The 15,557-nt window shown below is 42.9% G+C and overlaps 1 protein-coding gene across 4 annotated transcripts in view; it reads left to right on the top strand.

The window, feature by feature from the left end:
- Positions 1 to 56: 56 nt before the first annotated feature.
- BIVM (basic, immunoglobulin-like variable motif containing) overlaps positions 57 to 15,557 on the top strand; it is a 42,106-nt gene continuing 26,605 nt past the window's right edge. The window contains exons 1-3 of one of the 4 annotated variants that reach the window (XM_032151285.2): positions 57 to 459; positions 6,245 to 6,328; positions 8,080 to 8,679. In XM_032151285.2, coding sequence (XP_032007176.1) covers positions 8,202 to 8,679 — 478 coding nt within the window. In that variant the 5' untranslated portion in view covers positions 57 to 459; positions 6,245 to 6,328; positions 8,080 to 8,201. Of the gene's footprint in view, positions 1,676 to 6,244; positions 6,329 to 8,079; positions 8,680 to 15,557 lie in introns of all 4 variants that reach the window. The other 3 variants (XM_032151286.2, XM_032151287.2, XM_058438055.1) reach the window with 3 other exon arrangements.

A 15,557-nucleotide genomic window follows, 5' to 3' on the forward strand; every position in this document is an offset into this window, starting at 1 on the left:
CAAGTGGATGGCGGGGTGCACACGCGTCCCGGCGCCCCGGGCTCCCTGGGATATGTAGTTCGCGACAGGACGAGCGGAAATACTGCCAGGTTTTTACCACCTCTCGCCCATTTATTTACTTTTCGGTCACGGCTTTCGGGGGACAGATAAACACCACAGATGCCCATCAAAGGGGCGCACGGGTCTGGAGGCGCAGCTCAGGTTTTTGCGTTGGTCACCCTGCCCTCCGCACGTGCAGAGGCCAGGCATAAAGCACCTTGAAAGGAAGGTGCTGTCAATGCTATCCGACGACCTGTCGCCGGGCACCGCAGCATCCTCGCGCGCTCCGATGGAACGAGGGACGCCGGCCCCAGGGTAACCGGAGGCGCCTCGCGGGACGCGCGCTGGATGCTGTGATCCAGGTCCGGTGCCGGGTTCCGCTGCGGCCGCAGCGACCCGACCCCACCCGACAGGCCAGAGGTACCCTGGGGCAGGGGGCAGGGGCCGAGGTGGCGGCCGGCTGTGCGCCCTGAGCGCTTGGCCCTCCGCTGGGCACCTGGGCGCCGCCAGCCCGGCCTGCTGCCACTCTACGCGCAGCCACCTGGGCATTCAAAATTTTTACTTAATTCGATACCGGCCTGGGCTGCCAGGGGTCATCGCCTCTCCGCAACCCCGTGGCTTCCAGATGGAGGCCACTGCATGGGTGCCCGCTCTCCTGGGAAGGAGTAGGGGGAAGAGCTGGGTCGCAGGGGGAACAGAAGCGCCAGGGAGAGAAGGGCCTAGCCCTCTGGTGAACAAAGCTCGATTAGGAGGTGTCCATGTGGATACCGGTGACCCCTGTGCGGCCGTCGGTCCCCACGCGACGCTGGGCAGGGTCCGGGAACCAGCGCGCGGCGGCCGTCGCTTTCCCCTGCACGCCAGCACCCGGGTCCGGGCCGCCGCCAGGAGTCACGTGCTCACCGCCCTGGTCAGCTCGGGAGTCGGACCCGGAGCCGCCTCCTCTGCCTGCCTCCCTCTTGCCAGCTGCCCCGAAAACCCAGAAGAGCCGGTGGCTCCGAGTCAAGGCGGGCCTGGTCCGGCGCCAGGAGAGGGGGTTTCTTTCCTATTTTCTTTTGTGCAATTGTCATTATTAATTATATCGACTCGTTTACTCAAACAGTCGAATCGGAGCCCCAGCTCTTAGCCCGGAAGCAGCAATTGCCCGTGGGCCCCCTTTAACACCGACAGCGTCCCCGGGGCCCGGGGCAAGCATGTTCTAGGCGGTCACCCCCGGGCCTCGGCGCGCTCCCCCTGGCGGAGAGCCTCGTCTTCCGGCCGGTGAGGGAAGGTAGAGGCGCGGAGTAGGGGCGAGGAGGCCTCGGCGGCCCTTGGGCTCTGCGGGCTGGGGACTCGGGGTGCCCGCGACACGCGCGGAGGCGCGGGCTGGGGTGGCCGCGGGCAGGGGGCGCAGCCGCGCTCCTTCCTCTCTGCCCGCGTCGCCTCCGCGCGCACTGGTTCTGCGCGGCGGGGCTTGGCCTGCGCGACTGTCTCCTCCGTCCCGGCGGCCTCCGAGCCCGGCCGAGCAGCGAGCTTGTCAGAGGACGGTGGTGGAAACTCTCCCGGCCTCCCCAGGGGCGCGGGCTGGAGGCTGGCGCCAGGCGCGGAGGACTCCCGGTATCTTTTGACAGGCTGGCGCCTCGGCTCTGGGGACCCGCAGGTCTGAAGGGGAGGAAGGGGCCTGGAGGGCGCGGGAGGACACCGGGTGGGAAGGGTGGCATTAGCTCGGCCGGGGGCTGTGCGCCTCTGGTTTCGCCTTCCCGCACATATTCGACCCTTACGAGGTCACCAAAATGCCCCTGCTCCTCAGTTGCCTTCTATACAGGATATCAGTCAGGTTATTGTGTTATATGAAAAAGCTTTACTGAAAAGGTTTTTAGAGATGTTTGGTTCTCTCATAAACTTGATACTTGAGAATACAGACAAAATATAACCTGAAAAGACTATAACCTAGGCGATGAAGATTGGCTTTACAAATGGACTTTTATTTTACAGAACACTTCGTTCAGTGACTTTGAACAATCATGACTCTGGCGGTGCTTTTAAAGCTTGCCGTTTTATAAATTATTGCTTTGCATACGAGCAAACATATTTCTATTGCTTATGACGTGATTTTATGAGTAAGCTATTGGTTGAGCCTGAGGTCATGCAGTCATTCTTAGTAGTAAATCTTTTTTTTTTTTTGAGACGGAGTTTTGCTCTGATCGACCAGGCTGGAGTGCAGTGGTGCAACTGCAGCCTCTGCCTCTGGTGTTCAAGCGATTCTCCAGCCTTGCCTCCTGAGTAGCTGGGCCTACAGGCATGCGCCACCACGCGCGACTAGTTTTGGACCTTTTTTTTTTTTTTTTTTTTTTTTAGTAGAAACGGGTCTCACCATGTTGGCCGGGCTGACCTCAAACTCCTGACCTCAGATGATCCACCCGCCTCAGCCTCCCAAAGTGCTGGGATTACAGGCGTGAGCCACCGCGCCGGCTTAGTAAATCTTAATATAGCAACACCTCACTTGCCTGGAAGAGGGAACCGCAATCAATCAAAATGAGGGCCTACAGTAATGCCTGGCATGATGCAAACACTTAAAAATTATCTGTTGAATGAGACGTCTACAAATGCTAGGCCCTGGGGATACAATAATCCAGAAAACCAGACTTGCAGGATGCAGACATTGATCGTATAAACAGATACACACAGAAGTAAGTGTAAAATTGCCACCTGGTAAGACCTGTGTGAGGAAGGTACTGGAGTTTGTACCGGGTGACCTGGCCTAGTTTGAGAAGCCAAGAAAGTTTCCCCCAGAAAGTGACATTTGAGCTCACATTGTTAAGATGAATGGGAGTGAGCTAAGTAAGGGAGACAGTATTGGGAGAACCAAAAAGTAACGTGGAGCTTGGGGAGTGGGGGAAGGGAATGAGATGGAGCTAACCAGATAGATCTAGACACCATCAGGAGTTGGCCTTTTGTTCTAAGAGCAGAGGCTTTCAGGCAGAGGAGTTCTGTGAACATATATATGTAGCAAAATTTATTTTCTAATATCTCTGCACAGGTCAGGTTAGAAGTGTCAACTCACTGGGAATAGTTTATAAATAGAGAAAAGGAGATACAAGATGAGTCAAAACAGTGACAGCTGCAGCCTATAAAGTGGAGGGACAGACTGCCTCTCTATAGCTCAGTATTGTCGATAATGATTCTGTTATTAGTATTATCAGTAATAAATTGTGCTTAGTGTACTTTAAGAAAGCTAGAATCTGAGCATGCAATAATAGAAGCCCCCTTGGCCTCTTGGGGCTACTATAGTGAGAGAATAGACGTGAGACACAGTGTGGAAAGAAAGTAAACACTAGCAGTGTTTGGGTTGTGGGATTTGGGTAATTTCCATTTTCCTGTAATTTCTTTTAGTACTTTGCATTTTTTGTAATGTTTTACTTATAAAATCTATGAATATTACATTTTCACAGAGAAATGTACATAAATATAGTTTCCAATGAGAATGTTTCCTGCCCTTGGATTTTAGTGACGGTCGATACAAAATGCATCCTTATGTTGATGATCTTCATTTTTTTTTTGCTAAAACTTTGACCAAAGAGATCATCTAATTCCGTGACCATTATTTAAAAGCAAACAAACCAAAAACACAAACAAAACCAGACTGTTACTTTTTTCTCTCTTTCCTTTTTTTTTTTTTTTTTTTGAGATAGAGTCTTGCTTTGTTGCCCAGGCTGGAGTGCAGTGTGTGATCATAGCTCACTGCAGCCTCAAACTCCTGGCCTCAAGCGATTCTTTTGCCTCAGCCTCCCAAAGCACAGATATTACAGGTATCAGCCACTGTGCCTGGCCCACACTGTTACACTTTTTATTAATCAAGTGCTGTGTTCTATCTTTAGCTTTCAGGAAGCTTACCCCCAACTTTTGTGCTTAAATGCAGTCATTTCCCTTTGCCTGTGTTTTTGATAAGAATATTCTCCATGGCTGGGCATGGTGGCTTGTGCCTGTAATGCCAGCAATTTGGGAGGCTGAGGTGGGAGGATTGCTTGAAGCCAAGAAGTCAAGACCAGCCTAGGCAACATAGCAAGACCCTGTTTCTTAAAAAAAAAAAAAAAAATTATTCTATATATGTTCCAAACGAGCATACTTTTACAATCCCTGCCGGGTGCAGTGGCTCATTCCTATAATCCCAGCACTTTGGGAGGCCGAGGCCGGCAGATCACCTGAGGTCAGGGGTTCCAGACCAGCCTGGCCAACATGGTGAAACCCCATCTCTACTAAAAATACAAAAATTAGCCAGGCATGGTGGCACCTGCCTGTAATTCCAGCTACTCCAGAGGCTGAGGCAGGAGAATCTCTTGAACCCAGGAGGCAGAGGTTGCAGTGAGCTGAGATCCCGCCATTGCACTCCAGCCTGGGCAACAGAGCAAGATTCCATCTCAAAAAAATCAAATCAAATCAAATCCCTACACTGTCACACAGAGAGCTGGTCCCACAGGCAAAATTCCATTCAGTGTGAGGAAGGAAGCCCTGGGAAAGTGGAAGCCAAGTCTGAGATGAGGATATAAAAGGGGCAGGGCCTGGAACATTTCCGTCTCCCCACCAAACTCACTCTAATAACCTTTCTCTATTGCCTCTCACCGAGACCATATGCTCTTGCGTTCCTCACCTCACACAGCCCACCCTCACGACCCCAATACCACAAATACCTACCTCTCTGTCCACCACACTGCTGTAGAGAAAGGCATGAAGGTCACAGATGAGAAGTAGAAAATGCTATGTTAGGACACCTGCTAAGAATCAGAGCAGCTCTGTCTTCCAAAAAGACAAGAGTTTGCTCTGAACAATGCCAGGTACTGAGCTTCCCTCTGCCATCACCGTTGCACAACCAGATGAATAAGGAGAGAGCACCACTTCCACTTGAGGACCCACTACACCTACTCCAAGAATTTTTTTTTACCAAAAAAAAGTGAAAGTTTTCAGAGTGAAACCACGGGAGGTTCCACCTTTCGTGGTAATATTCCTATCCAACTGACCTCCTGCAAACAACTATAAACTCTGCACAAATTATTTTAAAACTGAAGAATTTGTTTGTTTGTTTGTTTGTTTTGAGACAGGATGGAGTGCAGGTCATCCAGGCTGGAGTGCAGTGGCGCGATCTTGGCTCAACGCAACCTCTGCCTTCGAGGCTCAGGCAATTCTCCTGCCTCAGCCTCCCGAGTAGCTGGGATTACAGGCACGTGTCACTACCGCCTGGCTAATTTTTATCTTTTTTTTTGAGATGGAGTGTCACTCTGTCACCCAGGCTGGAGTGCAATGGCACAATCTCAGGTCACTGCAACCTCCACCTCCTGGGTTCAAGCAGTTCTCCTGCCTCAGCCTCCCAAGTAGGTGCGATTACAGGTGCGTGCCACCATGCCCAGCTAATTTTTTTGTATTTTTTTAGTAGAGACGGGGGTTTCACCATGTGTGCCAGGCTGGTCTCGAACTCCTGACCTCGTGATCCACCCGCCTCGGCCTCCCAAAGTGCTGGGATTACAGGTGTGAGCCACCGCACCCAGCCCTTACTGTCTGGCTAATTTTTAAATTTTCAGTCGAGATGGGGTTTCACCATATTGGCCAGGCTAGTCTCGAACTCCTGACCTCAAATGATCCACCTGCTTCAGCCTCCCAAAGTGCTGGGATTACAGGCACGGGCCACCACACCAGGCCTAAAAACTGAAGGTTTGAATAGAGAAAAAGCATGCTTTAAAAGTAAAGAAAATAGAATTTTGCCTAGCACATGTGGAGTCCTAATATGCAGCTCTATTTCCTTAAATTCCATGAAAGCCATGCAGTACCTTTGCTAGTTTCTCCTCACAGATCAGGATAACCTAGGGGGCTCTTATGTGAATCGTCTTCTATTTCTTGCGGCCTAACTCATAGGCTTTTGTTGTTAAATATTTATATGATGGTTTTGATACTATTTTTTTGTAACCCATGACAGTTATTTTTATTTCTAATTTTTTAAGTAAGCAAATGGGCAGAGATATTAACTGTTAAAAGTCCAACTGATCACCCAGGGTGGATTGAATCTCTTGACTGATGCTCTGTTGCCGGAGCCCTGAGAAACCCTCATGGCACCTGCCTGGGGTTGTCTGCTGCGTGTCCTGGGATGGTTCAATTCACCAAGGACTTCCTCTGGTATAAATCTTCAGCTTTCTTGCATGCCCTCGGTTGCTATTTAAGCTTTCTGTTTTCTTCCCTAAAGGAATCAGTTTAGACTTGAAATTCAGTTTTTCCTGAAACTGATCAGAAGTTAGTGACACCTTGATTGGATCCGTTTGTCTGTCAGGTGATGAATCTTTGAAATATTTACTTTCTGTATTCTGTGTTGATTTAAATCTGTGGCCATTATTCATCATGTATCCCTTATGCCTATGTACGTAAAAAATCGTGCTAATGCATTATTTTTTAGACAACTTTATGGAGGTATAATTCACACACCATATAATTTACCCATTAAGTTATGCAATTCATTGGCTTTTAGTGTATTTACAAAGTTGTATGTTCATTGCCACAATCATTTATAGAATATTATCATTATTACAAAAAGAAACTCCATCACCCCCAAACCCCAAGCCCTAGGCAACCATGAATCTACTTTCTGTCTGCATAGATTTGCCTGTTCTGGACATGTTATATAAATAGAATAATACACTATCTGGTCCTTTGTGATGATCTTCTTTTACTCACTATAATGTTTTCAGGGTTCATCCATGTTGTAGCATGGGTCAGTACTTCATTTCTTTTTATTGCCAAATAATATTCCATTGTATGGATATACCACATTTTATTTATACATTCATCAGTTGGTGGACATTTGGGTTGTTTCCATTTTTTGGCCATTATGAATAATGCTGGTATTAACATTTGTATGAAGATGTATTTTCGTCTGTCATGGATATATATCTAGGCATGAAATTGCTGGACCATGTGGTAACTCTGTTTAATTGTTGGAAGAACTGTTTTCCAAAGCAACTGGACCATTTTACATTTTCACTAGCAGTGTATGAGGGTTATGATTTCTCCACGTCCTCACCAACCTTTTTGATTATAGCCATTCTAGTGGGTGTGAGGTGTTATTTCATTGTGGTTTTGATTTGTATTTCCATGATGGCTAATTATACTGCATCTTTTCATGTGCCTATTGGCCATTTATTTTTATTTTTGAGACAGTCTCACTCTGTTGCCCAGGCTAGAGTGTAGTGGTGCGATCTCGGCTCATTGGTTCGAGCGATTCTTATGTCTCAGCCTCCCAAGTAGCTGGGACTACAGGCACGTGCCACCACACCTGGCTAATTTTTGTATTTTTAGAAGAGATGGGGTTTCACCATGTTGGCCAGGCTGGTCTCGAACTCTTGACCCCAAGTGATCCACCTGCCTTGGCCTCCCAAAGTGCTAGATTACAGGTGTGAGTGACTGCGCCTGGCCTTACTGGCTATTTCTGTACTGATTTTGGAGAAGACACTCTTCAGATACTTTGCCCATTTTTAAAAATTGGGCTATTTGCTGGCCGGGCGCGGTGGCTCACACCTGTAATTCCAGCACTTTGGGAGGCAGAGGTGGGCAGATCACTTGAGGTCAGGATTTTGAGACCAGCCTGACCAAGATGGAGAAACCCCGTCTCTACTAAAAATACAAAATTAGCCGGGCGTGGTGGCGCATGCCTGTAATCTCAGCTACTTGGGAGGCTGAGGCAGGAGAATCACTTGAACCCGGGAGGCAGAGGTTGCAGTAAGCCGAGATCACGCCATTGCACTCCAGCCTGGGCAACAAGAGTGAAACTCCATCTCAAAAAAAAAAAATTGGGCTATTTGCTTTTTAATTAATTATTGGGCTATTTGCTTTTTAATTATTTAAAAATAATTTAATGCATATTTTAGACTAATTTAAAAAATAAGATAGTGATTGTGACTCCAGTCATATAGTAGTTGTAAAATTAATATAGAATGAAGGCAAATGTATGCATAAAACTTGCTATGTTTTTTAGTGGCTCTTTGTGTATCTGGTGGATTGTTGATCATTCTTTTTCCTTCCTCTTAGGAGCTCATTTTGCAGCTCTCAAGCTTTTATAGCATGCTGTAAACAATTGTCAAAGTTGTTTATCAAGAAACAGATAGAGTTGCAACTTCTTTCTAGTAATAGAAACTTTTACACTGCATTCAATGCCTAACGTTGCAGAAACAGAAAAGTCAAATGATTCTGGAAATGGTGAGCACAAATCTGAGAGAAAGTCACCTGAAGAGAATCTACAAGGTGCTGTAAAATCTTGCTGCACAAGTGCCTCAGGAGCACCCTTGGGTCCCAAAGGAGATGGTCATTATCCATGGAGTTGTCCAGTGACTCATACACGGGAAAAAATTTATGCCATCTGTTCGGACTATGCCTTTCTCAACCAGGCGACCTCAATCTATAAAACTCCAAATCCATCCCGCTCTTCTTGCCTCCCTGATAGTACCTCTTTATCTGCTGGAAATAATTCATCAAGATACATTGGTATCCCGACTAGTACATCGGAAATCATCTACAATGAAGAAAATAGCTTGGAAAACTTATCCAACAGCCTGGGCAAGCTACCTCTCGCATGGGAAATTGATAAATCTGAATTTGATGGGGTGACCACAAATTCGAAACACAAATCAGGTAAGGAGGGAGCCATGAAGTTCATATGTGAAAATAATGAGAAACCAAACACTATGTCTTGTTTAATCTTCCCATTACACATAGTTTCCTTGTATAATACTAGATAAGGAATATGGCTATCATCTTGTCTGTCATTGTAGTTTTAGGAAAGTAACCTTGACATAGGGCATGTAGTTCATTACGGGGCTTCCCCTGGAAACTTCAAGCATAGCCTTTGTATTAACTATTTTGGGAGCTTTGAAAATCTTATAATGTTGTAAAATATTATAAACAGATGGTAGCTTAGAAAAGGTTAATAACATGGCTAGAATAACTTACTACTATTTCATAGTTTTATAGGCACATGAAGTCCCATTTCCTGACCAGACATCTCTTTTTCCTACTATATAGTGTTTTAGCTTTCTTTCTTGTTAAAATTTTTTAGGCACCCAGCAAAGCCTCCATGTACCACCGAGTGGGTTGTGTACTGCTCAATTTAAGAGGATGCTGTTTACCTAGGTTGTGCATAACTTTCACAGTTGCAATGGGGTGGTCCTATGGCAGATAGAAATACTTTACACTTCTTTCTTTTGAATTCAAAGTAATACAGGAATTTTATGAGGCAGGTACTGTTAGCCCCATTTGTAGGTGAAGAAATTGAGGCTTAGAGGGGATAAATCTCTAGAGCGAAGTTGCAGAGTTAATAAGAGGTCAAACTAGGATTTGTATTTTACTTCTAGGCTTCTCTGATGATTTTGTAAAACCTTAATGCTTCTGCTTGTTCATCTGCAAAATCAATTTGTTTCATAGAATGTTATGTAAATTTGTAATTCTCAAGGATAGGAGGGGGATTTTGCTTTTTTGTCTAAATTTGTAGGTAATGAGTCTGCAATTTTCTTTTTGTCTAATGCCTTTGTCCAGTTTTGGAATTAGGGCTATGCAAATCTTCTAAGAAAAGTTGGGAAGTGTTATTTCCTCCTGTTTTCTGAGGATTTTCAGAGAGATTTTAAAATCTCTATTTATAATTATGGAGTTGTCTTGATTTCTGTTAATTTCTGACAAATTTTAATTTGTCCATGTCATTTAAGTTGTCAAATTTGGGGACTTAATGTTATCCCTCTAACATCTAAGGAATCTTTATTGACAACTCCTTTTGCATCCTAATACTGGTAATTAATTTATTTTCTCTATTTTTTTTAAGCTGATCAGTCTAGCTAGGAGTTTATCAATTTTGTTAATCTTTTCAAATAACCAGGTTTTAGTGTTGTTAATTTTCTCAATTGTTTGTTTTCTATTTCATTGGTTTCTGCTCTTTATTATTTGCTTCCTCTGACTTACTTTGGGTTTACTTTGTTCTTCATTTTCTGACTTCTTAAGATGGAAGCTTAGATCATTGATTTTAGACTTTTCTACCATAAGCATATAATACTCTAAATTGCTCTCTAAGTACTGCTTTAGCTGCAGCACACGAATTTTGATATGCTTATTATTATTATTTAATTGGAAACATTTTCTAATTTCCTTTGCAATTTATTCTTTGATACATGTATTACTTAGATGTATGCTGTTTAATTTCTAGATATTAATCGTTTTTCTAAATATTGATTTCTAGTTTAGTTCCATTGTGGACAGAGGGCATATGCTCTCGGTCTTTTTAAATTTACTGAGATTTGTTTTATGACCCAACATATGGTCTATCTTGGTGAATGTACCATGTGTACTTGAAAAGAGTGTGCCTTCTGCAGTCATTGGGAGTATCTATAAATATTAATTATGTCAAAGTGTTTGAAATTGTCATTCACATCTTTTGTGTCTCTGCTTAACTTGTGCCTTGTTGTATCAATTACCAAAAGAAGGGTGTTAAAAATCTTCAACTATGATTGTGAAGTTGTCTTTTCTCCATTTAATTTCTTTTTTAAAAACGAATACATGTCTAATAACAGAAAATTTACCGTCTTAACCATTTTTACGTGTACAGTTTAGTGGCATTAAGTACATTTACGTTGTTGTGCAACCATCATCACTATTCATCTCCAAATCTCTTTTCTTTTCTTTTTTGTTTTTTTTTTTTTTTTTTTTGAGACAGTGTCTCGCTCTGTCGCCCAGGCTGGAGTGCAGTGGCGCGATCTCGGCTCACTGCAAGCACCGCCTCCCGGGTTCACGCCATTCTCCTGCCTCAGCCTCCTGAGTATCTGGGACTATAGGCGCCCTTCACTGCGCCCGGCTCCTTTTTTGTATTTTTAGTAGGGACGGGGTTTCACCGTGGTCTCGACCTCCTGACTTTGTGATCCGCCCGCCTCGGCCACCCAAAGTGCTGGGATTACAGGCGTGAGCCACCGTGCCCGGCCCTTCTTTTCATCTTACAAAATAAACTTCGTACCCATTTAACAATAAATCCTCATTCCTTCTCCTCACAGTCCCTGGAAACCACAATTTTACTTTTTGTCACTGTGAATTTGACTATTCTAGGTACCTTATGTAAGTGAAATCATAAAGTATTTGTCTTTTTATGACTGGTTTATTTATAGCCACCCCTGCTCTCTTCTGGGTACTATTTGCTTTGGAATACTTATTTCCATCCTTTTACTTTCAGCCTATTTGTATCTCTAGATCTAAAGTGAGTGTTTAAGAGATGGCATATAGTTAGCTAATTTTTTCTGTTTCTATTTTTGTATGTGAACCCACGTATACAAAAACATATTTTTAAAAAATCCATTCTGCCAATCTCTGCGTTTTGAGTGGGGAATTTAATCCATTTACATTTAAAGTAATCACTGATAAGGAGAGACTTTTGTCATTTTACTACTTGTTATTTATATGTAAAAACTCTGTTCCTATACTGCTTCATCCCCACTCACTTTCAGTTATTGATGTTATAAAATTACATATTTATATATTGTCTGAAGACATAAACTAGTAATTTTTATGTATTAATCTCTTAAATAATATGGAAAACAAAATGTGGAGTTACAAACCAAAGTTATTATAATAATAACTTTTTTATTTTTATTTTTTATTTTGAAATAGGGTCTTGCTCTCTTGCCCAGACTGGAGTGCAGTGGCACGACCATGGCTTACTGCAGCCTTGACCTCCCAGGCTTAAGCAATCCTCCCACTTCAGCCTCCTGAGTAGCTGGGACTACAGGTGCACATCACCACGCCTGGCTAATTTTTTTAATTTTTTTGTAGAGATAGAGTCTCACTATGTTGCCAGGGCTGGTCTTGAACTCCTGGGCTCAAGCAATCCTCCTGCCTCGGCCTTCCAAAGTGCTGGGAATACAGGCATGGGCCACTGCTCCTGGCCTACTACTAGCTTTTAAACTAATAATGATTTTTAAAAAATGTATTAGTCTCATAAATCATATAGAATACAAAAACTGGAGTTGCAAACTAACAAAATAAACACTGGCTTTTATAATTGTTCATGTATTACCTGCACTGAAGTAAATTTATTTCTTCCTATGGCTTTGAGGTACTAGCTAACGTCCTTTCATTTCAACCAGCAGGAATCCTTTTAGCATTCCTTACAGGGCAAGTCTAGTGGTAATAAACTCCCTCAGTTTTTGTTTGTCTGGGAATGTCTGAGTTTCTTCTTCACTTCTGAAGGACAGTTTTGCTGGATTTAGAATTCTTGTTTGAATTTTTTTTTTTTTATTTTAGCACTTTAAATATATCAGCCCACTTCCTTCTGGCTTCCAAAGTTTCTGATGAGAAATCTGTTGATATTCTTATTAACAGTCCATTGTATGTGATGAGTTGCTTCTCTTGTGTTGCTTTTAAGAGTCTGTCTTTGTCTTTTTGCAATTTTTAAATTTTTTATTTGAGACGGAGTTTTGTTCTTGTTGCCCAGGTTGGAGTGCAATGGCACGATCTTGGCCCACCACAACCTCCACCTTCTGGGTTCAAGCGATTCTCCTGCCACAGCCTCACAAGCAGCTGGGATTACAGGCATGTGCCACCATGCCTGGCTAATTTTGTATTTTTAGTAGAGATGGAGTTTCTCCATGTTGGTCAGGCTGGTCTTGAACTCCTGACCTCAGGTCATCCACCTGCCTCAGCCTCCCAAAGTGCTGGGATTACAGGCGTGAGCCACTGTGCCCGGCCTTACAATTTTATTATAACGTATATTGGTGTGGGTCTTTCTAAGTTCATCCTACTTGGAAATTGTTGAGTTTCTTGGATGTTTACATTCCAGTTTTTTAAATCAAATTTGGAAAGTTTTTAGCCATTATTTGTTTGGATAATCTCTCTACTCCTTTTTCAGTGGCTTCTCCTTCTGGAACTTCTACAATGCATAGGTTGGTCTACTTGATGGTGTCCCCAGGTCCCTTAAGGTCTGTTCACTTTTCTTCAGACCTTTTTCTTTCTGTTCCTCATACTCAATTATTTCAGTTTTCCCATCTTCAAGGTCACTAATTTTTCTGCCTGCTCAAAACTGCCTTTGAATCACTCTAGTGAGTTTTTCATTTCAGTTATTACATTTTTCAGCCCAATAATTTATTTTTGGTTTTAAGTTTTCTATCTCTTCATTGATATTTCCATGTTCTTCATACATACATCTTTCGTTAGTTCTTTTAGCATCTTTAAGATAGTGGTTTTAAAGTCCTTGTCTAGCAAGTCTGCCATTTGGTCTTTCCAGAGATGCTTTCTGTTGGTTTATATATTTTTTTGTTTCTTTGAATGGGCCTTATTCTGTTTCTTGTTATTTTTTGTTGTTGTTGTTGGAAACTAGACATTCAAATATTATTTAATAATGTAACTCTGGAAATCAATACCCCTCTTTCCCAGAGTTTGTTGATTTTAGTTTTTGTTTTTTTATTGCCATAGTCTGTTTCTATGCTGGTAATCAACCTGAGGTATACATTTAAGGGCTTCTCAGGGAAAAGCCCCTGCCTTTCTCCGAGTGTGTACAGTGATGTTCTACATTTCCCTGTATAAGTGATTGCTTTTGAATATACTGTTTTTGAAATGTCTGGCTCCCCAAAGGGAAAATGGAGAGAAAAAAAAACAGAACAAAAAAACCACACCAAAGGTGCTAGCCCCTTAAGTCCTCTGGAAATTGCTTCAGTTGTAGTGGGAGGGGCTTGCAACATTGGAGGGAGAGTTGCAACAATGGCTGCCCCCCTGTATCTGTGCTTTCAAGATCAGAAGCAGCAGTCAGCAATCAGAACACAGATTTCCAATTTTCATAGGACCTTTTTGCCCACCGTGGTTCCCACAAACTGCCTGGAGCTTCTCCAGGAACATATGCACAGTTGCCTGGACTTGGGGATAGGTGGTTGTACCTTGCTATGTGCTGAAATTGACCAAAATTTGCATTTACTGTTCAGGACTTCCTCTGAAAGTTGCAATCCTTTGAATAGACTCTGGAATTCCAAAATAATTACATCAGACAGTTTCTGCCAGTGCAGTTGTCTAGGTGGGGAGACAGATTCCTGGTGCCTCTTACACTGCACTTAATTCTGTTAATTTTTTTTAAAATGTAATTTGAAGCTCTGTTGTTAAGTTCACATACATTTATGAGATTTATGCCTTCTTCCTGAATTGACCCTTTTATCATTATAAAATATATTTCGTTATTCCTGGAAGTATTTCTTGTTCTGAAAGTTACTTTGTTTGATATTAATAAATCTCCTCAGCTTTATTTTGATTATATTTGCATGGTTTATATTTTTCCATCTATTTATTTTAGTTCTAGAATTTACATTTTTACAGCTTCTATTTCTCATCTGAGATTTGCTGTATTTTTCACTTATTACAACAGCATGTTATCTATGTCATAATGCATAGTTATAATATCTACTTTAATTTCTTATCTGCAAATTTCAAAATCTGGCTAATCTCAGAGTAGGCCTTATCTTTTTTGTTGAGAATGAGTCATATTTTTCACTTTCCTTACATGTTCTATAATTTTGCGTTGTATCCTAGATAGTCGGACTATTATGTTATGGTAACTCTGGTATATTCCTTCAAAGTGTTGATTTTTTTTTGGTTTTGGGAGGCAGTTAATTTGGTTGAACTAAAACTGTAAATTCTGTCTCCTTGGTACAGCTCCAACCATCTCAGTTCAGTTCTTTTAGCTGTGTTGTTTGAATTTGCTCCTTGCATACATGGTCCAGGGGTCAGTCCAAGATTTGGGCCAAATTTATACACAGAATTTGGGCCCCCTCTTCTCTGTGGCTCTCTTCTTTCTGGGTTCCCTCTCACCTCACTTTCAGTGATGGTGTTTGCACAGGACTCTGTCCTTTGGTTCTTCCAGTAAAAAAAGACAGTGGATTTTCTGCTTTTGTTTGCTCTTCTCATACCTTTTTCTAAAAGTCAGTGTGTGGATACATATATCTATGTGTGTGTGTGTGTGTGTGTGTGTGTGTGTGTGTATTTGGTGTTGAGGCTGTGTGTGTGTGCTGTGGGTAGGGTGAGGAATGGAAGAAGGAACTCAGTAATGAGAAGCAGCAGTGGGCGAAGGTTCTTGAAGCTGAGGTGATGGGAGGCAGAAGGTGCAGGTGTTGCTCTTCTATGTTCCCATCTCAAATGGAGCTTTCACTTTGATGTGGCTTCTTTCCCTCAAATCGAGTCAACTTTTGCGTGTGGGACCAGCTCTTTCTGTGGCAGTGTGGGGATTTTATGAAGTATGCTCATTTGGACCTTATATGCTCATTGATCCCAGGGGCAATCCTAGATTCAACAAAAAGAGAATGGGGGCAAGGTCATGGAACCCTAGAGGAAAGTGTGAGTACAGACTGTTTGCAGAGTCTGTCAAGGTCATACATTTCCATGTTTCATTAGCCTTAAAATTTTAAGTGGCCGGGAAAACTACTTGGGGAATTAAGTCATTGTTAGGCAGTGAAGACATCTCAAGAAATGTTAGAAACTCATTCTTCTGTTATCTAAGAGTCATT

Source organism: Hylobates moloch, unplaced genomic scaffold (assembly GCF_009828535.3).
Source record: "Hylobates moloch isolate HMO894 unplaced genomic scaffold, HMol_V3 SCAFFOLD_4, whole genome shotgun sequence".
Lineage (NCBI taxonomy): Eukaryota > Metazoa > Chordata > Mammalia > Primates > Hylobatidae > Hylobates > Hylobates moloch.